This window comes from Phocoena sinus, chromosome 20 (assembly GCF_008692025.1).
Source record: "Phocoena sinus isolate mPhoSin1 chromosome 20, mPhoSin1.pri, whole genome shotgun sequence".
In the NCBI taxonomy this organism is placed as follows: domain Eukaryota; kingdom Metazoa; phylum Chordata; class Mammalia; order Artiodactyla; family Phocoenidae; genus Phocoena; species Phocoena sinus.
The window spans coordinates 7,119,923-7,147,219 of NC_045782.1; the positions used below are offsets into that span (position 1 = coordinate 7,119,923).

Genomic DNA, 27,297 nt, shown 5'->3' on the forward strand with positions numbered 1-27,297 from the left:
GGTGGAGGTGGGTTCTAAGTCATGGTCACTTCAGGGCAAGCTAAGGGTAAAATTCCCCATCCAAGTCCCATGGGGCTGAAAAGCACCAATTCCTCCCAACGTTATTACAAGGGTAGTCTTTTTTTTTTTTTTTTTGCAGTTCGCGGGCCTCTCACTGTTGTGGCCTCTCCCGACACACAGGCTCAGCAGCCACGGCTCACGGGCCCAGCCGCTCTGCGGCACGTGGGATCCTCCCGGACCGGGGCACGAACCCGCGTCCCCTGCATCGGCAGGCGGACCCTCAACCACTGCGCCACCAGGGAAGCCCCTGCAAGGGTAGTCTTGATGGCCTTCCTCTCCATCTGAGAAGCAAGAACTGCACGGATGTGAGCATCCCCGTCTTGCCCCACATCTCTTTCTCCTCTCCATGACGGTGATAACTCTTACTCTCACTGCAGCAAAGTCTGTGGTAGCCAGACTTGGACTCTCAGCTCTTCAAAGAAAAGAGGACTGTGATATAAACAGAACCTCCAGACACAGAAGACTTGCAGGAAGACAAGAGAAGAAGCGGAGAGGAAAAGGAAGATGTGTTACTGACAGCTTAGAAGGAGACCTTTCGTGGGGGAAGCGGGCTGGAGAAAAGAACCTGGTTGGAGCCTTCTAACCGCCCCTTGGCTGGGCTGCCCAGGACAGACCGGCCATAAAGGAAATGTTAGAAATTGGTAAAATAAGACTTATTACCTTTGCGCCACCAAGGTAAGTATGAAGGGCAGGGAACAGAGACATTTCCTGCAGTGGAATGAGGCCAGCACACATACTGATCAAAGGTCCCGTTACAAACTGTGCCTGCGGAAAGAAGAGGACAAAATAAACTGATGGAGCCCAGAACCCACCTCCCTGGCATCAGAAGCTGGTGTAGGCTGCACAGGGACCAGCAAGGGGCGTTGCACTCTCCAGACAGGTCAAGGATGAGGAACCACGTGGAGAGGACGGGAATGCTTCATGCAGCCCCACACTGGGGCTCTGTCTACCCAGCTTGACCCCTGGCGGTGGTCCAGTCTTTTATGTCAATGTGCACGTCACACTGATTTTGGTTTACTTTACATGAGCTGAACTCTCACAGAAACTCAGGGTCAGGAGGACACTTGGATGTTCAGCCAGCATCTTCTGTCCCATAATTAACTAAATAATTGTCAAACCTTCACCAGTTAGATCCCGGAACACCCTTAATATGAAATGTGCAAAATGACCAGTGGATATAAGGGGATTTGCAGGATCCAGGTTCTTGGTCATGTGTACCTGACGCAAGCACTACCTGGTCAGATTTCTCTGTTTGAAGATTAATCCAATGATCATTATGAGATATTTGGGCACCTCAAGCTCAGGGTATGATTTACATCCTGGCACTTGGCAATGAGATACTACAAACATTAGCCCCACCCTTATGGGCCCCAGAGTCAAATGAGGGGTTTCAGGCTGGACCCCAAACATCCGTATTGCAAGCTCCTCACTCCTGGTTACCAAGCATCATTTCCTACCATTGGCCTCCTATTAAGCTAGAACTCAGGGGCCACTCAGGATGAAGAGCCAGGTTGCTGGTATCGGGACCCTGCAAACGCAGATCTGCTGGGTTCTGGGCTGGCTCGGGGCACCCTATGGACCTGGTTGCCAAGTGTCAGCACCCAGTGTGTGGGTGCTCACCTGCCTGAGCTGCCCAAAGCGTGGCACCTGATCAGGAGGACCTGCCTTACTTTGACCTCAGAAAGCAATATTCCTCTAGGTGCGAGTGGTTCCTGCAATGAATCAAGCCTTGGTGCCGCCCACCTGGCTGAAGGACTATTTAGAGGGAGGAGGGCATAGCTTGGAGCCTGGGACTGCCTTCAGGTCAGGAAAAGGCAGAGAGAGTTTATAGTGTCCTGTCAACCTCCGGGTCCCTGAAAGAAATGCTCTGAAAGAAGCCAGGAGAACAAGGAGGAGGCAGCTTTCACCCACAGTCCCCAGTCTCAGAGGCAGTTGGTCAAGGCTCCTTATTCCTTTCTTTTCTTTAAAAAAAAAAAAAAAAAAAAGAATTTGGATGTACCCAAAGAGTCAGCACGTAGGCAGGAGAGGTTGTGGGCTGACCAAACTATTAACATATTAGCTAGAATGCTCTAAACCTAATGTAGACCAGGATAAGAGAAGCGTTAACAGCACGGCAGACCGAAGGACACCCCCCTCAACACACAGTAGATTCCTGGGTTAATCTACAACAGCGGCTCATGTCATGTGATTAGGTGGTCAGTGTGCTGTGACAGATGGCTTTTATCAAAGATGGCCACACGCACATATTCCATCTCGCATGCTCTTTTACAATGGAGGCAGGTAGCCTTTCTAACTCTCTGACCCAACTGAACATGGCAGAAGTGACTTCCAAGGCAAGGTCACAAAAGGCAACGTGGCCTCTGGTCATGCTTGTGCTTGCAACCCAGCCACCATGCTGTGAGGAAGCCCAGGCCATATGGAGAGACCACGTGGAAGTGTTCCGGCCAACAGCCCCAGCTTGATTCCCAGCATCAACCAGCACACATGGGTGTGAACCAGGCTTCAGATGAATCCAACCCCTGGCCTTTGAGTCTTCCAGCTAAACTCCAGACATTGTAGAGCAGACACAAGCCATCTTCACTGTGCTCTGTCTGAATTCCTGACCCACAGAAACTGTGAGAGATAACAAATCATTTTTATTACTGTTTTAAGCCACTAAGCTTTGGGGCTATTTGTTATACAGCCATAGATAACTGATACATGTACTTACCAGAAGTTTCCTTGAGTAAGTCTCTCAGACACTTCTCTTTGTACTGAGCCCACTTCCGAGTTGTCTCCTCAAGGAGAGATCCCGTAACCTGAGCAGAGAAAACCATGGAGACCCCCAGTTAGCAGCAAGCACAGAGGTGGCCTTGTTATCACCTCACACCACGATTCTCAAACCTTCCCACCGATGAGTCCATAATGGCCTGCACCTCGAAACAATTTCTTTGGTAACTTCAAGATACATATACATTTCACATGCACTCCATAATCTAATCATATTGGGTTTGAAACAAACATAAAAGAATTTTTTCAAAATCTTCAATGAGCTTGACATTTCAAGAGGATGTAATGTACCCATCCTGACGTTTCACAACCAACCAGAAGAATAGCTGCATGCTTCTAAGACTCTGTGCATCTCAAAGAGAGGAGCACACGCTGAGAGGGCTCAACGGTGTTCAGAGAAGGGCCAGAACAATTGCAGGGCCTGTGCTGTCCCGCCCGGGTGGCTGTGGGTCCAGAGTTGAAGACATTGGGTCGCAGATGCTCTGCTACCGTACCAAGGCTTCAGGATCTTTTTTCTTTCCCACATCCCATAGAACCTTGGATATACAGCATACATTTTTGGGGGCTTTCCAGATAATTGGGTTGTCTATAACAACTACTAATTGTGTAGCTGAACCATTTGTTTTGGTTTTAAAGGGGCTTTCCCTTCTTCAACTTACTCATTTTAATTGAGAACTTACTGTGTGCCAGGCTTTCCATTAGGAAGGAATTAAGGGGGTACAAAGATGGGCAAGACACAGTCTCTGCCCTAAAGGACTTAGCGTCTGCTAAAGATAAGGCGATTATATAAGCAGCTGGCCTAAGTCGAGTGACAGTCTCACCCTGTCTTCCTCCGCTTCCACACAGACCCCTCCCCTAGTGGCTCAGTTCTGGCACCATCGTCCTCTCAGCCACAAACCAGAAGCCAGGAGTCGTCCCCCACTTCTCCCCTCCCCCCCACCCCCATATCCACCTATGCATCCGAGTCTGTCCTCCTGCGTTTCTCTCCTGTCCAAGCCGGCCTCCCATTCCCTTCACCTCCTCACTGGTGCCACATCCCCCCTCCATGCTGTTCCAGGGAGACAGGTCCCCAAGGCTGACCTGAGAACGGGGGGTCCCCTGCCTAGTCTTCCCCTCAGGACCCCTTGACTCAAGAATGAACTTCTCAGCCACACCCATCCCAAGGCTCTCAACCCCCATCCTGCTCTCCCATGACTTGGGATCTTTGCACTTCCCGTCGGCACCTCCCTTCCACACTCGCTTCCCCTGGCTCACTCCCAGTTCACGTGTCAATGCTCAACTCAAGCTCATGGCCGCTGGTCCCACTGGGCCACGTCTCTCACTGAAGCCTGGAGCTAGTAACCCTCTGCGGTGCCCCGGGAGCCCACACACAACCCATCACTTTGTACTGTCATCGGCAGGTCACACGTTCATCTCGCTCACTACGCGTATGTTCTTGGAGGGCCGAGCTAGCCCTTCATCTCTGAACACCAACCCTTAGCACAGGGGCTACTGTCCTCTTTCTCCCATATTTTCCAGCTAAAGAAACAGAGGCTCAGAGATGGGGCGAGGAGGGGGCTGGGATGAATCCAGCAGGGGTTAAACATGTGATCTGTGCTAAGATCACCCAGCAAATCAGTGAGCTTTGTGGCTTTGTCTCCTCTCACAAGGGGTAACAAACTCAGTGCTTTTCTGGGCCAGGTAGGTAACCTGAAAGAATGAGGTGGGACAGGTGATGGTGGGGCTATTGTAAATTGGGGAGACAGTCCACCAAAAGGCATTCAGACACACACACACACAACGAAACAAACAAACAAAAACCATCTATGAGCCCCACAGGTAGCTAGTTTTCACCTCCTGAGTGATTAGTCCAATCTACCCCCTCCCTCCTCTGCCCACCATTCCCCCCTGCCCAATCCCATGGCATTCACATTAGGGTCTGTGAGTAGTTGCTTTGCAATTTTTCCAGAGGATCACACAGCCAACTTTCTGAAAAAGAGCTAGTATGGCCATCATTGGACAAGAGGTGCCCAAACTTTCTCAGCTCTCGGTGCCTTTCGTGTCTCAATAATTTTTCCACAGCATCCCCAGGCCAAAAGAAATATCTAAAGTTCCACTAATTAAGTAGGTAGGCCCGAACAAACTTAGTGCCTGCTGGGGACTGTAAAACGTCTCAGACCTGAGAATCAGATTGGCCACGACCACCTGTGCTCCTGTCCCACACTGATTTTTGCTCAGTGCTTGCTTTTTATCACAGCAACCGCAAAGAAGCTCAGCTTTGCAAAGATACAACGTCATCCAAAGGAATGGATAATAATAACGAAGCGCTGCTTCCCTCAAAAAGTTAAAATATCTAACAGCACCCCTGCGAGTTCACAGCGGTGCCCTGGGGCACCTTAGCACACAATCTGGGAACCATGGGATTAGCCAATAAGTAGTCCTCAGGATGGTAACGATGATGAAATGATTGGCATTTACCCCTTGGTTTCAGTTTCCAGTGAGTTTTAAATCTCCAGTAATAATCTCTCTCTCAGTTACGGCCCAAGAGGCACAATGGAACAAAAGACCACATTGTTTAAAGAAATACACATCCTAATGGGACCATAACTGACTATATTATTTTTACAAATTCAGCAGAGATGCTGATAACAAAATCATCAGCTTCCACGTTCCTCCACGCCACCAAAGAAAGACCCTTTCTTGGATAAAGTGCTGTTTATATCCACCAGGACCCGGCAGAGGAAGAGATAATGAAATCAATTGTATACGTGAGCTGTCCCTGGAGTAACATTCTCCTATCCCCCTGCTCTTTGCCATGACTAACAGCCATGGTCAGAAGAAAAAAAGAAAACCTAAGAAGCACTGAATCTGGTCAGTCTAGAAGAGCTGGACAGACTCAGACTGTCTTCCCAGGTATTTGTTCTAACGACACCAAGAACACGGGAGGCAAATCCAAGTTCAATCACAGCCAAATCCAAATAAAGTAATGATGAGTGGATGTTTTCTAACTGGAAAAGTTCAGCTTGATAGCGATTCCTCTTTCCCTTGCATGGGCAACCAGCATCACACACACTTGGCTGAGAAGGGAGTAAGGAAAAGGAGGGAAACGCCGCTGCTGACTTGCGTTAAATAAAACTTCTACTATTCTTTGTTGCCGAAGGAACAGACTTCACTGTAAATGAAATAAAAATGAACAGACAAGCAAAACGGGGAGAAGATGGAATCTTAATCTTTTTCGTCAGAAATAACCATCTCCTTCCAGACTCTTCTCTCTGCACTCACATACGTCCTTTTTCTTTCTTCTTTCTTTTCTTTTTCATTTTAACCCAAAAGGAAATCATACTGTTTTGTAGCCTTTTTTCCCACTTGAAGATATATTACGACTATATTTCCATTTCAAGAACTACACTTCTAAAACACCATTTTAAGAGCTCCATAATTTTCTATGGATGAATGTGATATCATTTATTTTTTAAATCCTCTAGCATTGAACATCTACATTGTTTTAGATGTTTGGTAATATAAACGATGCTGTAATGAAAATATTCTCAGCTAAAAATTTGAGCACATCTTTGTTTTCTTAGGAAAAATTCTTTGAATTGGAATTTCTGGGTCATAGACTATACATTCTTAAAAGGTTTTGACAATGTACTGCCAAACTATCTATCCTAGCCAAAAAAATAATTTTTATTTAAAAATATTCACCTTTTTACACTCTCGTCAGCAAAGTATGAAAGAGCCACACATTCACTTCTTAAAGAGCCTTAGAGAGTTTATATTTTTTGATGCCAAAGCAACTGCTAATTAACTGAGTTGTGGGGAGGGGTAGGAGAAGTGAGAAGATAGCACCGTTTCCCAGCTCGGATTTAGAAACTAAACGATCCCTGAGAATTTCTCATTAAGTGAATTTTATGAAGACTTCCAGGCAAAAGCACATTGTGGTCATTTATATCCATGCAGGGCCAGCGTCGATGAGCAGACCTCATCGTGGCGATCTATGCAAAGCCTTGTAACATAAACATCTGGAGAAAGAAGATGGGTTTTAAGATGGGTAACCAAGAGGAGGGTCTTCAGGATTACATACACACACCACAGGGCAGACAGAGGGTAAGAGGTTCTGAAAACAGACGGGGTGGCAGAGGCGGGGAGGGGACACTGCTCACAGGCACGTTATCAATTATGAAAATACCAAGGTGTGGCTTGGTCAGTGTCATAAGCCGGCCTGAGGCACTGCAGATTCTGCTGTTGTCACATAGAAATATTCGTATGTCAACAGCTTCCAAGGAATGCTGGGGATGAAACAACACAGGACTGCAAATAGATGGGGGTAGGTGCGACAGCTCTACCGCTCACAAGCTGTACCGTTGCAGGTGATCGTGTAACTCCTGTGAACCTTAATTTCCCCATCTGTGAAATGGGTTCAAAGGCTCATTGTGGGAGTTTGGGCAAGATGATTTGGGATAAAATGCCAAGTGCTGCAGGAGAGCTTGGCACCTAATAGACAGTTGACACACGGTTGTGGACAGGAGGTGAACAAAACCAGGCAATTAGCTGAATATACTCCGTTTGAATATGAGCTGGAGAATTGAAGCAAGGGTGAGAGACCTGTATCAACTCTCCCAACAACAGCCCTGCCACTAAGTAAGTCTCGGGGCAGGTGGCAGGCCAGGCCACGTCCCCTCAGGAATGTTCTGGTGACTCACGAGAGGCAGCCACCATGGCAAGAATCCCATGAAACCATGGTCTGCGCTCACATCTACCATTTGTGAGGGTCTGAAGCCAGCCTCTGGGAGGACTTGGATACAGAGAATTTGGTAGGGGTTTTCTGCCTGTCTGGTTCTGGACCAGCACCAAAGAAAGTCTGATACGGTGAACACTTATGAGAGCCGGCACCCAGCCCTCCCTCCGTGGGAGCAGTAGGCGTTCAGAATTCCAAGGTTGCAAACAGAGCCTAACTCTGCCCATGGACCAAAGGAAGAAGAGAAGCATTTCTCAAGACACTTCCTTACTCAGGTGAGTGGAACAGAATTTCCTTCACATCATGGCCCGGTATAAAAAAGAAACCTTGAAAAGGGAAGGGGCAAAGGTCTCGTCTCCTTGGATAAGAATAAAACAAACTACCAAGAACGCCCAACTAAAGAAGATACTCACATACATTATGATACATCCCTGAAGACCTTAAACATCTTGCCATGGAGCTACATTTTCTGACGTAGGAAGAAAGTTCAACCTCCTTGAGACTCAGTTTTCTCATCTGTAAAATGGGGTTAACAGGAGAACCTCCCTCCCCAGGGTTGCTGAGTGCATAAAATGAGATAACAAGGGCCCCGGACCTGGCACCAGACCTGGGGCATAGTAACTGTTTCATGAAAGTGTGAGTTTGTGATATTAGTGTATTTTGTTAAGAAAAAAAGCATATTGCAAGAAAATATTTATAGGATGGGTCTATGTTTGTTTTAAAAAAAGCTATATGTAAATAAATGGTAGAAAAATGTCTTAAGGATTAAGTCAAAACATGTGAATGAGGGTGATCTCCGGGTGGTGGGATTACAGCGGTGTGTAGTTTGTATTTATGCTTTTCTGGATTTGGTAAGTTTCTTTTTGTAAAAAATGAGCATTCTGTATTTTTATAATAGGAAGGTAGGAAGGAAGGGAAAAAAAAATCCACCCATTCAATTTAAGTAACTCAAACCTGAAAGAACGATGAAAGTGGACAGGAGGAAACATGCAGGAATTCTAAATGCTCTTTGCAGAGTTCACGCTGACATGGGAAAATGCTTATAATATGATGTAAAGGGGAGACCAGGATACAAGATGTTTTCTGCATCCTAATTCCATCCGTGTAAAAAAAAAAATGCATAGAAGAAGGATTTGAGGAACATATGCCAAAATGTGAACAGTGATTACCTCTGAATGCTTGGATTACGGTGGATCGTTATTGTCTCAATACTGTTTTACATTTTCCAAATTGCCTACAAGAGGCCTGAAGTGCTTCTACAGTCAGAAAATACATACAACTGATAATAATAACAGTAACAATAATAATACAAACGGCTCTTACTTGCTTGATGGAAACCAGAAGCAGCAGGGCCAGGAAGGGCCTCGCAGGGGTCCAGAGAGCCCGCTTCCCAGGGGAGGGGGGAGGCCTGGCCCCCCGGGTGGCAGGGATGCCCGCGGGCAGTGTGTGGGCTCCGGGCAGGGGTCCCACTCTCCTACTCCTGGGCCCTGCCCGCCTCGGTTCCGGCCTCATCTTCCTCGCTGTGCGGTCACAAGTGCTGGCACATTGCTTGAACGGTCCAAGATGTACCACAGGCGGCCTCCTCTTGCATTCCTCTTCCTACGGCGAGAAAATGTTTGCACAAACCCTCTGGACGCCGCCCCAAGAGCGTCTGCCCCAGTCTAGAGCCATCTACCAAATCTCCAAAGTTTCTCATCTGTGACGACTCATCCCCCGCCCCGGCCCCCCCAAAAGGCAAGGAGATTTTTCCCAGACCTCCCCCAAGTCAGCTGTGCTCCTGGGACTTCCTGGACAGAGGCCGCCCAGGAGAAAAGGCAAAGCGGTCAGTGGGTTCCACCCCCTGAAGCCCCGCTCTGTGCACAGGACCAGGGTGGGACTGGCTTGGGTTCCAGCTGCTGAGGACCAGTGGCAGGGAGGATGGGCCCCTAGCCAGTTCTGAGGTGGGCAGCTTTGTGAGGGGGACAATTCTTGCTATGGCTTTAAGTTTGTCCAGGTTGGGCTGAGCCCAGCCACAAAGGCAGAGTCTCCTCTGGGCCCTGTTTATGCCAAGACTTCCAGAAAGACAGCTGCCCAGCCCAGGAGATAGCAGCTCCTGACCCAGGGCCTGAATCAAAACCTGACTCAGCACCTCGAGTTCCTGCTACACAACAGCCAAAGAACATCCTAAAAATTCAAAACTGTGCACGCCTCTGGATTGCCCCGACTGCTAGTGAGCAAAGGTTGCTCAGTCCACCTGGCAGATCCTTTGTCAGAACCCATGATCCACTACTGCCAACTAACGTGTGTGTACTTTCTCACCACACCTCAAATATATAAAATCTTTTCGCCTGGCATCCTTTTTCATTCATCCTCACGATAACCCTGTGAAGGTATGATTATTTCTCCACTTGACAGCTGCAACATTGAGTTTCAGAGAGGTTAGGTGGCTTGCCCAAGGCCACACAGCAAGTAAATGGCAGAGCCAGGATACCCAGGTCTTCTGACCAGTCACCTGACCACAGCTACTCGGTAAGGTGCCATATCTGACCCTAAGCCTCCAGGTGAGTTCCTTTTCTCTAGTAGGCTCAGCACTGCGTCTCTGAGAGGCTCTGCTTGGCCCTTCTCACCCTCCCCTCCCTGTCCAGCTCCCGGCAGCCGCTTGTAAGTTCTTTCCAGCCTCCTGAACTGGAGTCCCAGCAGAAGATGTCCTGACTGGATGAAACGCTGGTCAGCAAGAGACAGGAACACCACGTTTCCATTTAGGGATTTTTTTTTTTCCCCCATAAGTTGAACCAGAGGAGCTTAACCTGGTTAACTTACCCAAGTGAGTGAATTCTGAACAGTTGGAGAAAAACAGGTGAGCGTCACTTAATGGAAATCTTTTAAAAAGTGGCAAGACTCTACATGTCAGAAGTAAAACGCTCACGATGAACACAGACGCCACCTCCCGCCAGATGGACTCATATAATGATGTGAGCTCTGGCGTCCACGTGTTCATCTCTTTGGGGCAGCAGAGAGAGGGATGAAGTGACCGAGAGGAGGAAAAGTGTTCACGTGATAGCTCTGACCCTGTGTGGGGCTGTAAAGCTAGTCTATAATGCACTTTACAGACTATCTTCCAAGTTGCCTGCTGGCAAAGACAGTGCCTGTTTGATAAGAATATTCTATCTAACCTCTTTGAACTTTTTCTCAAAAACATCTTTTTTCTGAAGGGACAGGGGTTGGGGGACTGCACATGACTTCCCAACCTGTTGGATGGATGCCATCTAGTGCTAAAACGAGGTAACTCCTCTTCCCACAAGACTGGTTGGCAACCAGGACAAACAGACACAGCTCACAGGCTACCCACAGCACAGACCACAGTCCTCCGTCTTTGCCAGCAGGAAAGTCCAGACAGAGTAATATGGACCCAAATGACCCTGGCCTTTTTCTCCTACCTGCCCAGGCTGGCGTATTCTCCATTATATCTGGGGGTCTTTGGAGGTGTCTAACATGGGATGGAGAACCTGTGTGCTCCAGATGCCATGTGGAAACTTCTGCTACCCTCCTCTGGCCCTCACTGTTTCATCAATGTCCTCTGCCCAAGAAGCAGCTTAAGTCTCCTCGGCAACGCCTCCTGCAGTGCCCCCTGGGCAAGGGCATGAGTGATAATGAGACAGGATGGAAGGGGGCAGGGCACAACCGTTAGAAGAATGCCACAGCCTTTGAGCATACGACAAAAACTGGTTACGACCAAGATGGTGGAAGACTTTACTTCCCGCAGACTTTGAGCCTTATTATACGCTTATTGTAATATATTAGCATGTTAATGACACGCCCACCGGCGCCATGACAGTTCCGAGGCAGACCATAGAAGCCACAAAGTGGGCGGTGTCCCAATGCCAGGGGAAATCCCCACCCCTTCTCCAAGGTAGTTAGAATATTCCTCCCACTCATTAGCGTATGAAATTACCCGGCCCATAAAAACTAACAACCCCGCACCCCAAGGCCCTCTCACTTTCTGAGAAGGTCCGCATTCTGCCTCCGGTATGTGTATCCCTCTAAATAAACCCGCTTTCATTTCACTATGTCTTGCTCTCGAATTCTTTCCTGTGCGAAGCCAAGGACCCTAACTTGGCCGCCCATCCCAGGGACTCCCCTGAGACCTGGGATGTGACCATTCTCTCGCCTCCCCCCCGCCCCCGCCATTCTCCTGCAACAATATACCAGGGCCCCTGCCTGCCAGCTGTGGAGGCCCCAGGGTGGTGCTGAATGCACCCATGTGGGGTGCGTGCCCCCCTCCCCTCTGCGTAGCACTCAGGCCCTGAAGCAGGCTGCCTAGACCTGAGCCTCTCAGTCCCTGGGCCAGAAGTTGTTCTCAGCAGCAGTCTCTTTCTCTGTAGAGCTGGGCAGGCCTCAGCCCGAGGACCCTGACCAAAGCAAAAGACAAGGGCGGAGCAGTCTCACCCAGACACCCACCCAAACCACCCTGGACCTCCGTCAGAACCCAGCGTCCTTTATAACAGCCACCAAGTGGAAACAAGTCAAGTGTCTATCCATCAGTGGATGAATGGATAAACAAATTGTGGTGTATCCACACCATGGGACATTATTCAGTCTTTAAAAGGAAGGAGATTCTGATACCTGCTACAACACGAGGAACCTTGAGGACATTATGCTACATGAAAAAAGCCAGTTACGAAAGACAAATTCCACGTATAGCTAGAGTGACCAAATTCATAGAGAGTATCATGGGTGTTGCCAGGGGCTGGGGGTGGAGGGATGGGCAGTTAGCATTTAATGGGGACCGAGTTTCAGTTTCGTGAGATGAAAAGAGCTCTGGAGATTGGTGGCCGAACGCGAATGTCCTTAAGTGTGCACTTAAAAATGGTTAACGTGGTAAATTCTGTGTTATGCGTATGGCACCACAGTTGAGCAAAACCAGAAAACTGGCGCCTCCAGCACCTCTCCATCGTGGGGAGGACAGAAGGGCTGACACTGTTAAAGCGGGGGCGTCCCAGCGCTACGCCTCCTCAGGGTACAGGTGCTCAGAGGATGCTGCACGCTGGAGAGCACCGGTTTCCCAGGGGGATGTGAGGGAAGATGTAAGAATGCCAGATGGCGGGCTGAGGAGGGGCAGGTACCGTGACAAGGCAGGGGAGGGGGGCCCCACTGCTCATCCTGCCTCTGCACCCCGCATTCGGCCATGGACCGGGCCAGGCGACAGCGGGTACTGGCCCGCCTCCCCGTCTGCCTCGCCCTCGCCTTCTCCCTCACGGCCGTGGGCAGCAGCTACTGGTGTGAGGGGACCCGGCGGGTGGCAAAGCCGCTGTGCCAGGACCATCCGGAGGTGCTGCACTGCATCCACTACAGCAGTGGCAGCAGGGACAACGGGACCCGGGCCGTCCAGTACATTTGGGAGACGGGAGACGACAGGTTCATCTGGCGCAGGTTCCACCTGGGGTTCTGGCAGTCATGCGAGGAGAGCCTCGACAGCACAGGTGAGCACGGCCTGGGGGGCCCGGGGGGACAGGTGCGGGATGGCCACTAGGGCTTGAACCCCAGCTCTGCCGCTGACTACCTGTGTGTCCTCAAGCAAGGCTCTCCACCTCTCTGAGCCTCAGTTTTCTCACCTGTAAAACAGGAACAATAGCTGTACCCATCTCTAGAGTTACCATAAAGATGAAATGACCGAATTCACTAAAACACTGCACCAGATACAGGGTGTTTATTACACGTTAGCTTTTACCATTTCCTAGTGTCATTCAGTCTCTGGCGAATCTCAAGTGGCCCCCCACCCAACCCTAAACTGCATCCCCGCACGTTTAAGGGGTCTTGGAACAGAAGGTTCTCTTAGGAAACAAACTCACCATCATTGGTGGGAAGGGAATCCCCTGTATGGAGCACATACCAGAAGTAAAACCATGAACAAGTCAGATCTTTATCTCAGGCAACCTTGAAATAACCCCAGCAAAGTAAATATTGTTTTCTCAGCTCGCAAATGAGGAAACTGAGTTTCCAGCTACACAGCAGCAAGCCCTCCACCACCACCATTACTCAACCCTGATTCGTTGATGTCTTTTGAACTTCAACGGGCTTGACAGGGTGGTGGTGAGGGAAGTGGTGAAGGAAGAGGACAGAGAAGAGGAAAGAGAAAGTTATCATTTGGAGGACGTATTTCAGAAAACAGTGTTTTTACCTCATGAGCAACCGAGGAAGGAGGAATTCGGCAGCCTGGCTGCAAACCCGACCCCATGCTCGGGGCCAGGATGTTCTTCCCTTCCTGCTGGGAGAACACGGCCCTCAAGGTGGAAAGGAGAGGACCCCCACCCCTCAACACGCCCATCCTGACCTCAGGCTTATTACATTACATCCTTGTACAGTTTTTCGCTTTTCCTGAAGTTTCTAATTGCCTTTTCTTTCCCCATACCCGGAGCATGAGTAGTTTATTCCTGAGGTCTAAGTAAAAGGCAACAAGAAGGAACCCTCTAAGATGCTGTGTGCCCCTCCCCATCACTGCCCCCGTGGTCACTGCAGAGGGGCAGTGCCAAGCCTTGCCCTCCCATGCATACAGGCCAGTGCCTGTGGCCTTTGCTCTAAGTGTGGTGGGGACCCTGCAGCAGTACAAGGAGCTAAGGCTACTGGAGGGGCTTTCCCCACCTCTCTCCTCTGGGAAGTGCACTCTTCCTATCCGTCCACTCTCTCTACCCTCATGGACAGGCGCGGGAGGCTCATGACCCTGCCTCCCGAAGGGGCCTCAAGATAGTCTCAGGTTTGTGGTTTGGAAGATACAATCATCATACCCCTAGGCAAACTGCTTGAGAATTACCATTCCCTTCCCAAGTCCCCATCTGAGGGCTGCCTATGTCTATTTCCACAGCTGCATGTAAAGCATCACACCAGCTATCAAATGGTGCACATCACAATCACCCAGGGAGTTTGTAAAAATCCAGATACCCAGCCCTGGACTTTCGGATTCAGCAGATCTGGGATGCGGTCTATAAACCTGCATTCCTTTAAAAAAAAAAATTTAACCAAGGTAATATTTACACATAGGTAAGAGATCAAATCATTTTGAAAGGCTTCTAAGAAAAACTAACAGTCTCCTGCCGCTTCCTACCTCACAACCTAGTGCTATATCCGGGGGAATCCACTTTTAGCTTAGTTCTTTCTCCTGGTATTTGCCTCTGCATTTCTAAACAATACGCTGATATTGCTATGTTAGACAGTATCTATTAGATGTTAGATAGTATCATGTTAGACAGTATCTATTAGATGTTAGATAGTATCATGTTAGACAGTATCTATTAGATGTTAGATAGTATCATGTTAGACAGTATCTATTAGATGTTAGATAGTATCATGTTAGATAGTACCTATTGACTTCCTGTCATAATAGACAAGGATAAATCTCTCTCACCACCACATCCCATATCTGCCATCCTTCTAATATAGTTATATTGCTGTTCTATTTAAATCAACAGACCAATAATTTATTTACACTATACACATATTGTTCATCACAGAATCAAGAAGGGTGCTATCACTACCTTAAACTTCTTATACAGCTTTTTGCTTTTCCTGTACTTTCTAATTGCCTTTTATTTCCCCATTCTCATAACTTTTTTTTTTTTTTTTTGCGCTACGTGGGCCTCTCACTGTTGTGGCCTCTCCCGTTGCGGAGCACAGGCTCCGGACGCGCAGGCTCAGCGGCCATGGCTCACGGGCCCAGCCGCTCCGCGGCATGTGGGATCTTCCTGGACCGGGGCACGAACCCGTGTCCCCCGCATCGGAAGGCGGACCCTCAACCACTGCGCCACCAGGGAAGCCCTACATTTTGTTTTCTTTTATTCTCCTCAATTCTCTTTTCTGTCTGGTGTTATCTGTATTTTTAATAAGCTCCCCTGGTGATTACGCCACAAACCAAAACGCCCCAGGGTACATAGAGCAAAGCCATCTGGAAAGAGGGGAAAGTACGGAATGAATTCACTAAAACCATTTCTGTGTCAGGCACAGGACTAGGAGAACGAGAGCAGGGGTGGGTGCAAAGGTGAGTGAGCCACAGTGGTGAAACAGAGATAAAATTAAAACAAGGAAAAATGTGATAATGATATAACAAAGACTCAATGTGATACCGAATTGGAAAGGAGGAAGAGGCTATTGACAGCTCTGGGCACGGGAAGGTTTTGTAAAGGATGTGGCCATTGTGCCAGGCCTCGAAGCAGGACTATGATTTTAATAGATGGAGACAGGGGCTGAGGATACTCCAGGCAGACAGAAATGAGTGAGCAGAGGTCTGAGGCAGGACGGTCCAGGCGTTTGCATCAGAACACAAGACAGGGGAGATGAGGAAACTTCATTACAGAAGAACTTAACTCATAAAGCCCTTCAGCATCACCTGAGGCAGCTTCTCCTCCCCAGCAACACAAGGTCATGGTCACTCCAGGACAAGAAACTGAGCTGGACAGCATTCCTTAGAAAGAAAAGGCTTAACTGGAGAAAATTAGAAGCTTTACTATTTGTAATGTCAGCGAGCTGGGGCTATAGTAGAACCTGAACTTGAGAACAAGAGTTAGAAAATTAGGTGGAAGGGAGCTGCTTCCCCAGGGACCAGGGGACCTGGAGAAAGGACTTCGCATGAGCTGGGCTTGAGAAAAGGGTGGAACTGGAAACCTCATCTCTTAAACAATGTCAAAGCTACAAGATTCAGGGCTTCCCTGGTGGCGCAGTAGTTGAGAGTCCGCCTGCCCAGGGTGTTGCAGCCAGATTGCCCTCACATCCTACATATTTCTTGATATAATAAGGTCGTCCAGGTAAACCGAGGTCTTTAAATATTGTCATCACTTTACTAAGAAGGAAGAAAGGAGGCCATTGTCCTCAGAACACCTTCCCCCCTCCCCAGAAACGTGATCACCGTGCTACAAGATGCCCCTAAAACAAAAAAAGCTAGAATTAAATTTTTACTAGATAATAACTAAAATAGTAGCAAACGTATAAGGAAATAAAGCAAAAGGCCTACATTAGGTTGCAAATAAATGCCTACAGAAGGTGGTAAGGGCTAGCGGGGAATGCCAGTGACCTTGAAGCCTCAGCCTTAGCTGAAGGGGGCATGTCTTGCTCAGCTCAGCCTTACGGGCTTGTGGGCTTATGAGCTCAATGTCATCAGTTCCTCTGGTTGTTCAAGGGAAGCAAGCTATCTGGCTTTCCATGTGAAAACACATTGCCCAGGCCCAAGAAGTCATGGCTGCAGCAGACGGCAGCCTGGGGCCCCCTCGGGGAGATTACTCCGTACAAACTTCTGCTGTTTAGTCTAATTTAGCACAAGTGCCTGGGAGAGGCGGGGGCAAAACAAAGGAAAAGACTGCAACTGGAGGTGGATGGAAGGCACCCACCCGGGGCTTTAGAGAGAGGGTCAGGAGAGGTGAGGGGGGCTGAGTAGATCTGGCCGTAAGGACTCCAGCCTGGGGAGGATGTGCAGGAGAGGAGCCTCGGGGCTGTCCGGCCACCCCCAGCTCTGCTGCCCCCTGAGGCTTCCTGGATATTTTCCTTCTGAACCAGCTCCATCTCCATCCCCCTAAAAGTTGACCCTCCCGGGGATCCCCTACCTGGAGTGCTGTTTCCGGTCTGTTAAGTCACACCAAATCGCTCTGCACCTTCTTCCTAATGCCTTTAAAGAGAGAGAGCAGCCTCCTAAGTGAAGATTTAAAACAAAAACTCCTGGCTGGGGCAGCACTTCGACTAACTGTTCTTTTTCTTGGACGAATGAATTAGTCAACAAAATGCGTTGATTTCCAATACTACGCTGTTCTGCTAAACTCAGAAAGTTCAAGGACAGAGGGACCTGGGCACCCCATAGTGGGTGGGGGCTTGGGGAGAACAGCAGACAGGTTTCCAGAGTCTGTCCCCAGGACTACGACACCGTTTCCTAGGCTGGCTGGCTGTACGGCTTGGCTGGTAAACTTCTGTCCAGCTATGTAACACCTGCCTGTCTGGCTTTGTGGGATTTATAAAGATTTTTCCTCTTAATCCTGCTGGGCTTATTCAAAAGGAACATCATTTCTGAGGATTCATATTAATCAAGGGGTCACTGTGGTCTGACCCTTCGCCCAGGCTAAACTCACCCTCCTAAGCTATTGGGAATTCTCTTAATCTCCTTGGCCAGCCTCCATTTTCACTTTGCCCTGCCCCTGGCTCTGTACCTGGCCTCCTCTTTACTCCTGCTGAGATAAGGCAGCCCTCTTCAGAAGACAAGACAGACCCTTAGGCCTCCGTGCATTAAGTATAAAGACAGCAGGTGGTGATGTTGAAAAAAGCACTGGGTCCCGGGTGAGGAAATCCAGTTTCAGCTCCTGATTCTACCAACCTGTTTGAGGCTGGCCTCCAAATCTGTAAACTACGGATATCTGTAGTTGCCTTTATCAGTAATTAAACACACCAAAAAGTGGAAGGCTGCTCCCAAGATACTTTCATAACTTTCTCATTGGAGGACTTTGATAATACCCATTTTGCAGATGAAGAAAGCGAGGCACAGAGAAGTCAAGGAACTTCCTATGATTCCTGACTGGGGCAGAACTGGCATAGAAGCCAGTCCTGTTGGATTTAAATGCCACATTCTGTCCATGATGTCCATCTGCTACTCTCACTCCAGGCCTGGCTCACAGGGTTCTAGTGAGGAGCTGATGAGATGATGTGAAAAAAGGACCCCCATCAGCCCCAAAGTCCCTTGCAAGAGAGCAGGTGCGAGTGTTGAGATTTCCCCAAGGCTGTGGACCTCCCTAGTAGAACTGGGGCGACCAGGACGAATGTTGAGCTACCATGGCCATAACACTGCTATCAACCAAAAAAAAAAAAAAAAAGCACAACCTAAAAGTTGAGAATTATGTTTTATCTGGGGCATTACTGAGGACTTAAGCCTGGGAGACAGCCTCTCAGAGAGCTCCGAGGGACCATTCCAAGGAGGTAAGGGGGGAGCCAGGATATATAGGAGTTTTTGCAAAAAGCCAGGTAATCAAACATCAAAAGATTACTGCTAATTAAAGAAAAACCAGGCATCTCAAGAAAATGAGTGCAGCACTTTTCTATGTATGGGAAGATGCAAGAGTCTGGGCTTAATGAAATTCTTCCTTTGATACGCATCTTCACTGTCTAGGGCCAGTAACCCGGTTTTCCGCAACATCCTTTGTTGACTGATACGGCAAGTGACATTCTCTGTCCACACCACTGCTGCCGCCAAAAGCAGAGAATCAACCAGGAAAAATGTCCCATTGCACAATCCAAAATGGACTTAATTAGAAGGCTGCAGAGGCCAGTGTGGCTGTAGATTGGCAGATAGCTCCCTGATTCTGTTGCGCTTGGTCCCAGGCGGTGTAAATACGCTCCTTCGGGCCACTTGTTGTGGACAGTTAGGTGACAGATGAATCCCTGCTTCCGAATCAAGCCAGAGAGTATCCCAGCAGGGCAGCTCAGCCAAATGGCGGTATCATAAACCCAAACTTTATTTCTCTTCTTCCTATAGCCCAGCAGAGGGGCAACGCAGAAGCATGAAGGGATGAGGCCCAAGGGTACTTGGAGGTTGAGCATGGCAAATCTCAAGGGTTATGGCCTTTGGGCATCTGTACCTTCAAAAGCATGCACCTGGCCATACATAGCATACTTGATGAAGTAGAAGGTGAATGCTAGCTTGCGCTAAGGAAGCAAAAAATGGGTTCTGCATTGGGAAGTCAGCTTGCTGGAGAGAGGACGTGAAAGAAGAAGAGAGATTTAGACGTGAGGCTGGAGGAATGGGGGGAGGCTGTATGAGTTCTTGAATTGGAAAGTGATCTGGAATTTTCTCTTCTATAAGAGAAAATATATTTTCTAAAGTCCAAAGATGCTCCTCAACATTACTTCTCTCCCTGAAAACTTCCAGAAAAGTTAGTTGACGTGACCTTTGCCCTCAAGGTGCTTACAGTCTAGTAATAAATGATGATTTATGCTAACCATAAGCAAAAAGGCCCCATTAGAACTCATTTTTAATTAATTAATTTATGTATTTATTTTGGCTGCGTTGAGTCTTCACTGCTGCACGCGGGCTTTCTCTAGTTGTGGCGAGTGGGGGCTACTCTGACCGATGCGGTGCGAGGGCTTCTCATGGCGGTGGCTTCTCTTGTTGCGGAGCACGGCCTCTAGGCACACGGGCTTCAGTAGCTGTGGAACGCGGGCTCAAGAGCTGTGGCTCGCGGGCTCTAGAGCACAGGGTCGGTAGTTGTGGTGCACAGGCTTAGTTGCTCCGCGGCATGTGGGATCTTCCCGGACCAGGGCTCGAACCCGTGTCCCCTGCACTGGCAGGCAGATTCTTAACCACTGAGCCACCAGGGAAGTCCCAGAACTCATTTTATTCCATTAAGGTTTAAGTGCACAGTAACTAGGAGAGCAGCCTTTCTACCTAGTATCTCATTTAATCTTCAAAGCAAGGCTAGTGTGGGGACTGTTGAACAGATTTTAGAAACGGGAAAGCCATTCCTTTGAAGAGTTAATGATCTATGCCCCTAACTTCGCCTCTTTTAGCTCCGACCAGCTCAGACTGGGAACAGCAGGATGCATCTCCGCTACAGCCGGCTGGGCTGCATTAAATCAGCGACTTGGCTGGACCGCGCAGGCGGGACCCCTGCAAGCCCAGTGCTAATGCTGAAAATGCCTCTACCTGTGTCTTCTTTACCATTCCTTCCTCTCAGATGTCCTTGGACCCACTCTTCCTAACTGTGCAGAGAAGAATCAGGCAATTTCCCAGGCTCCTCCCACTCTGCCACCCATGATTCATTTCGGGGCTGAATTATGGAGAAATTGGCACACCCACCTGGGACAGGATCCCAGAAGGTGATTTGCTGTGGTCTCAATCATCCATCTGTCACTCACCCCCGAACCAGAATCTGGTGACATCCGTCCACTCAGTAGATATTTAAGGACTTAGCTCCTTCAAAGGGACTACACATCAAAAGTAGCAACGCAAGGTTTTCTAGCCAATCTGTGCAACGTGACAGACGATACAGGCAAAGCATACCCCCCAGAGCGCAGAAGAAGCCTGGTGGTGGCTTCTGCCCCGTACCTGGTACACACAGAATAACTGCTTCCTTTCGCTTCCCTTCCAGAAAGCAAAATGGAGTACAAGTAATTGGCTCACTCGGTAGCAGAGATAGTTCTGATATCTGCTCTAATTCATTTTTTTTAATGATTACGAACATTGTCACTTGCCCTCTACCCAGAAAGAAATTATTTCAGACTCATATCATCATGGATGCTGTTTGGGAAGTCAAGTACCCTGGTCTAAGGCTTGCAGCGTCAGTCCAGATGGGCTAAGTTATGCTATAATAACAGACAAGCCCCAAGTCCCAGCAGTTTAAGCCAACAAATTCATTTCTAGCTCTTGCTGTTTGTACTTTTCAGGTCGGTGAGCAGTGTCTCCTCACTGGAGCCACTCAGGGATCTAGGCAGACAGAGACTCCAGCTGGACTAGTGCTTTTGTGATCATGGAAGCAAGAAGATGAGAACCTTTAGACAAAACACGGGCTCTTAAAACTTCTGACCAGAAGTGACCTCCTCCCCCCATTTCCACTCCCGATTCTTGGCCAAAGAAAGGCCCGTGGCCTAGCCTGGATTCACTGGAGCAGACCTGTATCATGATCCCCCAGGGAGGTGCACCACCTGTTGGGGAACAATAAAGCCACACTCCCCAATCCTTGTTCAAAATAACCTGGATACCCTCAAGGGATCTAGAAACACAGTTTGCCCCTAATAGTCAAGGTTCACCCTACTTGGGCTTCTGTCCTCTTTTTCTTCTAGGTGAAAAGTGTAGGAGTTTCCAAAGTCTAATACCAGCTGAAGAACGAGGTAAATACCTTCCTCATGTTCTGACCACCAGCCCTCCTCGCACTTTGGACAATTTCTATGGTTTTGGTTGGGTTGGGGGAAAAGAGGAAAGAGTTATTTACGGTTTTGCTACGAAGTCAAGTCCAAAAGCCAGAACCACTGGCTCTTTTCATGTGCCCTGTAGTCAGTAATGCTAGAAAATGTTAAACCACCGACTTTGCGGAGGAGAGGGGAAGCCCTGATCGGTAGTGTTTGCAACTTTCCAGGGTGTAAACGCTCCCACCATGGCCGATTTCAAGCTACCGATGTGAGGTGACCACGGAACAGGAAAGAGATGAGTCTAGCTCATCACTTCCTATAGCGTTTTTTCTTTTCTATGACACTCATCAAATTTGTACTTACTTTCCTAGTATCTGTTTTCCCAGCTAGAATATAGCTTTTGTGATGGCATGGACCACATCTGTTCCATTCATTGCTGTGTCTACACAGCACCTAACTACCTTATAGGTGGCCTTTTGCACATAATAGTTTCTCTCCCTGCCCCCTTTATTCACTCCCTTCCACATCCAACCCAGTTTCTTGAAGCTGCAGATGAGGTCCCACCCAAAGGGTAAATCATAGGCTCACACGGAAACAAATGAGATTTTGGTATCTCGAATCAGGGCTCCTCTATGCTCAGATTCCTTTGCCCACCCTGGTTAAGTGGATCCTCTCCTTTAAAAGACAAAGATAATGTCTTCTGGTGGAATCAAAATGACACTTCAACTTTTGAACTAGGCCATGGGACCTCCAGTATCCCTCAGCTCCCCACATCAGAATTTTGCTTAGTGCTTTTTCCCTTCCAGCGAACGACAATCTTTACAAACTTCTCTTTCAAGCCCCAGGACCCCCCTTTCACTGTCAGCTTTCCAAGACTCTGCAGAGGTATCTGTGGTTTTTCACCCCGCGGTGCTGGTTTTGTATTTTTTTGTTTTAGAAGTGAACTAACTCAAAGGACTAAATATCCTAGTACTTCTAAGTTCCCAGCGTCTCTGTCATCCTTACATTTTGCAGGTGTTTTGTGGCTGTGCATTGGGGCTGAGGTCCTGAGTATCCTCCTGACGTTGACAAGCGCCATCGTCCTGGGCTCCAGCGTGAGTCATCACAGCTCTGGATTCCACTGGCTCAAGGTGGATGCCTCTGTGGCCATCCTCATGGTGCTCGCAGGTACTTTCCCCGAGAGCATGATCAGAACAGGCAAATTCCCCACAGCCTACCCCAGAGGCAACTGGCCAAGCTCCAGCCTGGCTCTTCCTGTCGCTAGCCCATTCAGCGGGACATCTGGTCCACGGGAGAAGCTACTGGATTAACCCCATTGGTGGAAGCAGTGGGTGACTGATGAAACAAAAGGGGGAGAGGCACAAATGGAGAATAAAACTGATCGGTATGTCTTTGTCCCAACCCTGGGAAGGGGGTCCACTGGCTCTGAGAACAGAGATTGCTTTGTTTACTACAATGGTTAAGTATGAGTCTGTGGAGAAATCCTCCTTGCATTCAGATCTCTCCTACTTAATGGCGGTGTGACCCTGGGCAAGTGGCTTAACTTCTCCAAGCTAGCTACCTCAAAAGGCTATGGTGAAGACTAAATAAGAATGCACCTAGTATATAGGAAGTACTCAAGAAAATGGTAGCTTGTTAAGAATTATTATCCAAGTTTGGGGTCAATATCCCACTGACGAGGATCCCCAGTTGGTCACTGCCTGCCATACATTTATCAAATAAAAACATAAATGTTATGGGAGTCCCTGAAAAAGAAAGACAAAACAGTAAGACAACGAATATTTAAAAGCAAAATTCAAGGAAATTTTCTGGACCGAAGACCAAAATCTGTATACAGAAAACTCCCTCCAGATACCTGAAAAAATTACACAGTACATTCAAGTCCTAGACACATCCCACTAAAACTGTAAAAGGAAAAAAAAATCCTCTGGATCTCCAGGCAAAAAGACCAATTCACCTACAAAGGACAGAAAACCACACTGGCGACTGACTTCGGTTCCCACTAATTATCTGCTATGTAAGTCTACTGTGGCCAGAATATATTCAGATTTTTATGCAAAGTTTTTATGTGTCAGCAAACAATCCACATTCTAAAGAATACCGTGACAGAACTTAGTAAAGTATGGCTTAAGGCCAAATGTAGCTCAAGGACCTCCCCTATGTGCTGGGAAAGAGAGGATAGAAAATTGATGCCTCTGAGCATAGTGACACAGGGACGTGATAAAATAGAAAGATGTGGTCTTGGGAGGGATGACATGGCAAAGGAACCTATACCACTGCGTAGATCGGTGACTCTAAGAAATTAGTGTACATGTAAAACATGAAGGCTGCTTGGAAGGGCTCAAGGAGGATGCTAGTGGGCTCTGGACATCCAACTCATGTACCGTAGAGAAACTACATTCTTCACTGTGGCTCACAAGCTTTCCTTGTGCAGGGCTCCTAGCCATGGTGGCCCACATGATGTACACAACCATTTTTCAAATCACTGTGAACGTTGGACCGGAAGATTGGAAGCCTCAGACGTGGGACTATGGCTGGTCATACTGGTGAGTTGCTGGCCACGGTGTTCAAGCCCCGAAGGACCAGCAGGGAGGCACACAGGTTTTGTAGGACCACTGACCTTGGTCATGGTTCTGCCACCTGCTACTCTTGGATTAGTTTCGTAATCTTTCTGTAGCCCAGTTTCCTCATCTGTAAAATGATGTACCTGTCTCAGTTGTGCTTACGGTAATATAAAGAGGTTATGTTTACAAAATTCTTGGCACAAAGTGCTCAAGAAATAGAGATCGTGCTGTTACTTTCTTAAACACAGCTTAAGGGGAAAAGTCCTGCTATAATTCCTAATAAATACTTCAATGAGGAGAGACCCAGCCCCTGATCCTAACGGAAAGACAGGCCATGACATAGAAGTTCTAGCTCTACCAGAAAGACTCGACCATGTCACACAAGACCACAGGGGTTCTCTTTGATGTGGACCTCCGAATCCTGGCTGCATCTTAAAATATATATACATACATATACTTACATTTTCCTCCTCTATAACAACCTCTTGTGTTACTTTCTCTTTGTAAAACAAGTGTCATGTTCAGGGCTCACTCCCTCATCCTACTATATACCAGGGTTTGGCAAATACATCTATGTTATGACTATCCATAAACTTCATGATTTATTAGATTCTGAATGCTTCTTCATCTTTGAAATCTGAAGAAGTTAATTTTTACAAATGTTTATCTTTACACCATTTCCTCCACTTGTTTGTCACTTTAGCTGTCTCCCTCTGAGCAGGTGCCATTGGTCCTGAGGTGACCTCACCAGCACTGCACACAGTCAGGAGTACCGCTGCTCTAGAGCTGAGAGGGATGTCAGGTGGGTCAGGATCCGTGGCCAATTTATATTGAGGTCCTACTGCTGTGGATGTAAGCAAATCCCAAACATCACAGGAGTTTGAAAAATGGTCTGTTTGTTTCCAATATCATTTTGTTTCCTATTGCTTTCAATTTCTTAAGTTTCAATAAGAGAAATACATACAACTAGTTTTTAAAAATCAAATGGTACTAAACATGACAATCTCTCAGTCCCATCTCTCCCTGCTCTACTCTTCCAACCCACCAAAACCCTCTGTCTTCCTGCTCCACTCTGGAATGGAGCTGTCGAGTGGAGATTTCCCTTTGCTAGTCCCTTGTTTCCTTGTGTCCTAGGTCCTGTATCATTATCCTAGTTAGTTTACAACCACTTTTTGGTGGCAGCACATCCTCCAGTAGCTTTTGAAGACAGGATCCAATGAGAGATAAATTATTTTATTCCTTGCATGTCTGGAAATGTATTTTTTCAATGCTCCATCTTGATTGATAGTTTGGTGGTATGTAAAATTTTTTGTTGAAAGTCATTCTCCCTTAGAATTTTGAAGATGTGTCTGTTTCCTTCTAGAATGTATTGCTTCCATCAAGAGTCCAATACCATTCTGATTCATGTTCTATTACAGGTAATCTATTGTTTTCTACTCTTTATTTATGGAGTCCTGAAATGTCGTGATAATGTACCTTGAAGGGGATCTTCTTTCCTTCACATTCAATCTTCTTTCATGTGCTTGGTGAGCCCTTAAATTTGAATATTCACGTCCTAGAATTCTGAGAAATTTTCTTGTATTATGTCTTTGATTTTTCCATTCCTCAGTCTTCTGATCTCTTTTCAGAGAATTTTTATGAGTTAGATATCAAGTCTATTGGATTAATTATTGAGATGTTGTTGCACCCCTTATATTTTCTATCTCTTTCTCTTTTTGGTATTTCTGAAATTTTTCTTTCTATTTGCCTCCAACTTTTCTATCGAATTCTTATTTTGAATCTTATTGGACTTTCCAAGATCTTCCTTGTTTTCCAGTTGTTCCTTTTTCATACATCCTGGTATCGCTTTACTGATGAAATATCTTCTCATATTTCTCTGAGGATATTAATCGAAGAGTTTTCTTTTTGTTGCTGTTTTCCTCTGTTCCTTGTATTATATTTTTCCTTCAGATTCCTGTCTTTCTTTTTTGGGGGGGTGGATTTGGGGTTTTTTTGGCCGTGCCCCATGGCATGTGGGATCTTAGTTCCCCAGCCAGGGATCGAACCCTGTGCCCCCTGCATTGGAAGCATGGAGTGTTAACCCCTGGACCACCAGGGAAGTCCCCAGATTCCTTTCTCTTCTGTTTGTTGTTGGGCCTTTCTCCTAGATCTTGGTATCCTTGATTGTCAAGTCGTATTTAAGGATGACTGGAAACCCTGGAGTGGGGTTGGAACTTAATAACCGGTAGGGTTTTTGTAGCTGATTGGATATGGAGCCATTTATTTTACCTGGGAATTCCACCCCATGAAACATACACACATGTCAGTTTGTAGAGGTTCTCAGCAGCCACTCTTCTGGGTTCTGTGAAAGATGAAAAGTGTAGACTATCAACTCAGAATGTAATAGGCTTCCAGAGGATAGGGATATAAAAATAACCATGCCCAGTGCCAGTGTCCTGGGTTAGAGACAACAACAAAAAGTAATACGTATGTTAGCAGATACTATGCTGAGTACTTCCCACGCCCATGTGAATTCCTCACAACCGTCTGCTGTGCAGCATTGCTGTCATTCCGGTTTTGCAGATGAGGAAACTCATCCAGAAAGATGAAGTTGCCACTTCAAGGTCACACAGTTAATAAGAGATGGGTACAAACCCACAGTGCAAACTCTGCACAATGACTCCAGAATTGCTTCTCTTAACCATCAACACGTTGCCTACGACAACACATTGGCTGCTCTCTGAGATCCAAATTGGGTAGAACCAGCAGCTAACGTTCCACCCCAGCAGGAAGCCCTGGAATCATAGCCCTACACCCTTTCCTAACTGTGCCTTTTGTTGACAGCCTCGCATGGGGTTCTTTTGCCCTGTGCATGGTGGCATCAGTCACGGCCGCGAGCAGATACACAGCAGCCCGCGTGGAACTGGCAGAGAAGAAAAGCGTGCGGAAGGGCAGTCAGCTCTCTCAACGCAACTTCCAGGAACCCAAGTCTTCAGAAAGTGTGTGGGAAACAGAAGCTGCTCCCAGCCCCGCTGGGTGTTCCCTCATCAATATATCTGAGCACCTGCCATCAGATGCCAAAGGCAAGGTGTCCGTGTGCTAGCCAGGGTTCATGGCTGCCAGGTCTGCACAGGCAGACAAGCCAGGCACTTATGTCCACAATGAACATCTTTGGAGTGGGCTTCCCAAAGCTGTGGTCCAAGTAAACCTTCCACCTGCCATCTTACCCTTCACTAAACACCTTTGGCTTCAGTTTCTGATTCCTGTTAACATGTCAGTATCCTTAAGTGACATAATATTTATAGACTGTATCAACCATTGATACTCTAGTATAAATGAGCATCTCACGCTTTCCTGACAGTTTGA

The 27,297-nt window shown here is 47.6% G+C and overlaps 2 protein-coding genes across 2 annotated transcripts in view; one reads left to right on the forward strand and one right to left on the reverse strand.

Moving 5' to 3' along the window:
* Nucleotides 1–9,058, reverse strand: part of GLP2R (glucagon like peptide 2 receptor) — a 48,507-nt gene extending 39,449 nt beyond the window's left edge. Inside the window, exons 1-3 of the mRNA XM_032617010.1 lie at nucleotides 8,870–9,058; nucleotides 2,771–2,858; nucleotides 721–825 (exon numbers count right to left, since the gene is read on the reverse strand). Coding sequence (XP_032472901.1) covers nucleotides 721–825; nucleotides 2,771–2,858; nucleotides 8,870–9,058 — 382 coding nt within the window. The remainder of the gene's footprint in view (nucleotides 1–720; nucleotides 826–2,770; nucleotides 2,859–8,869) is intronic.
* Nucleotides 9,059–12,710: 3,652 nt separating this feature from the next.
* GSG1L2 (GSG1 like 2) lies at nucleotides 12,711–27,034 on the forward strand. Its single transcript, XM_032615535.1, has 5 exons — nucleotides 12,711–13,005; nucleotides 21,323–21,370; nucleotides 22,403–22,555; nucleotides 23,823–23,934; nucleotides 26,776–27,034. Exons 1-5 carry the CDS (start codon nucleotides 12,711–12,713, stop codon nucleotides 27,032–27,034), a joined length of 867 nt encoding a protein of 288 aa, XP_032471426.1.
* Nucleotides 27,035–27,297: the final 263 nt, after the last annotated feature.

Bases quoted from the DNA above. Each gene is read 5' to 3' on its own strand.
- GSG1L2 (XM_032615535.1), top strand. From the start codon at position 12,711: ATGGACCGGGCCAGGCGACAGCGGGTACTGGCCCGCCTCCCCGTCTGC. The intron at 21,371-22,402 runs GTAAATACCTTC...TACATTTTGCAG, and splicing joins AATACCAGCTGAAGAACGAG to GTGTTTTGTGGCTGTGCATT. The intron at 22,556-23,822 runs GTACTTTCCCCG...TTCCTTGTGCAG, and splicing joins CATCCTCATGGTGCTCGCAG to GGCTCCTAGCCATGGTGGCC.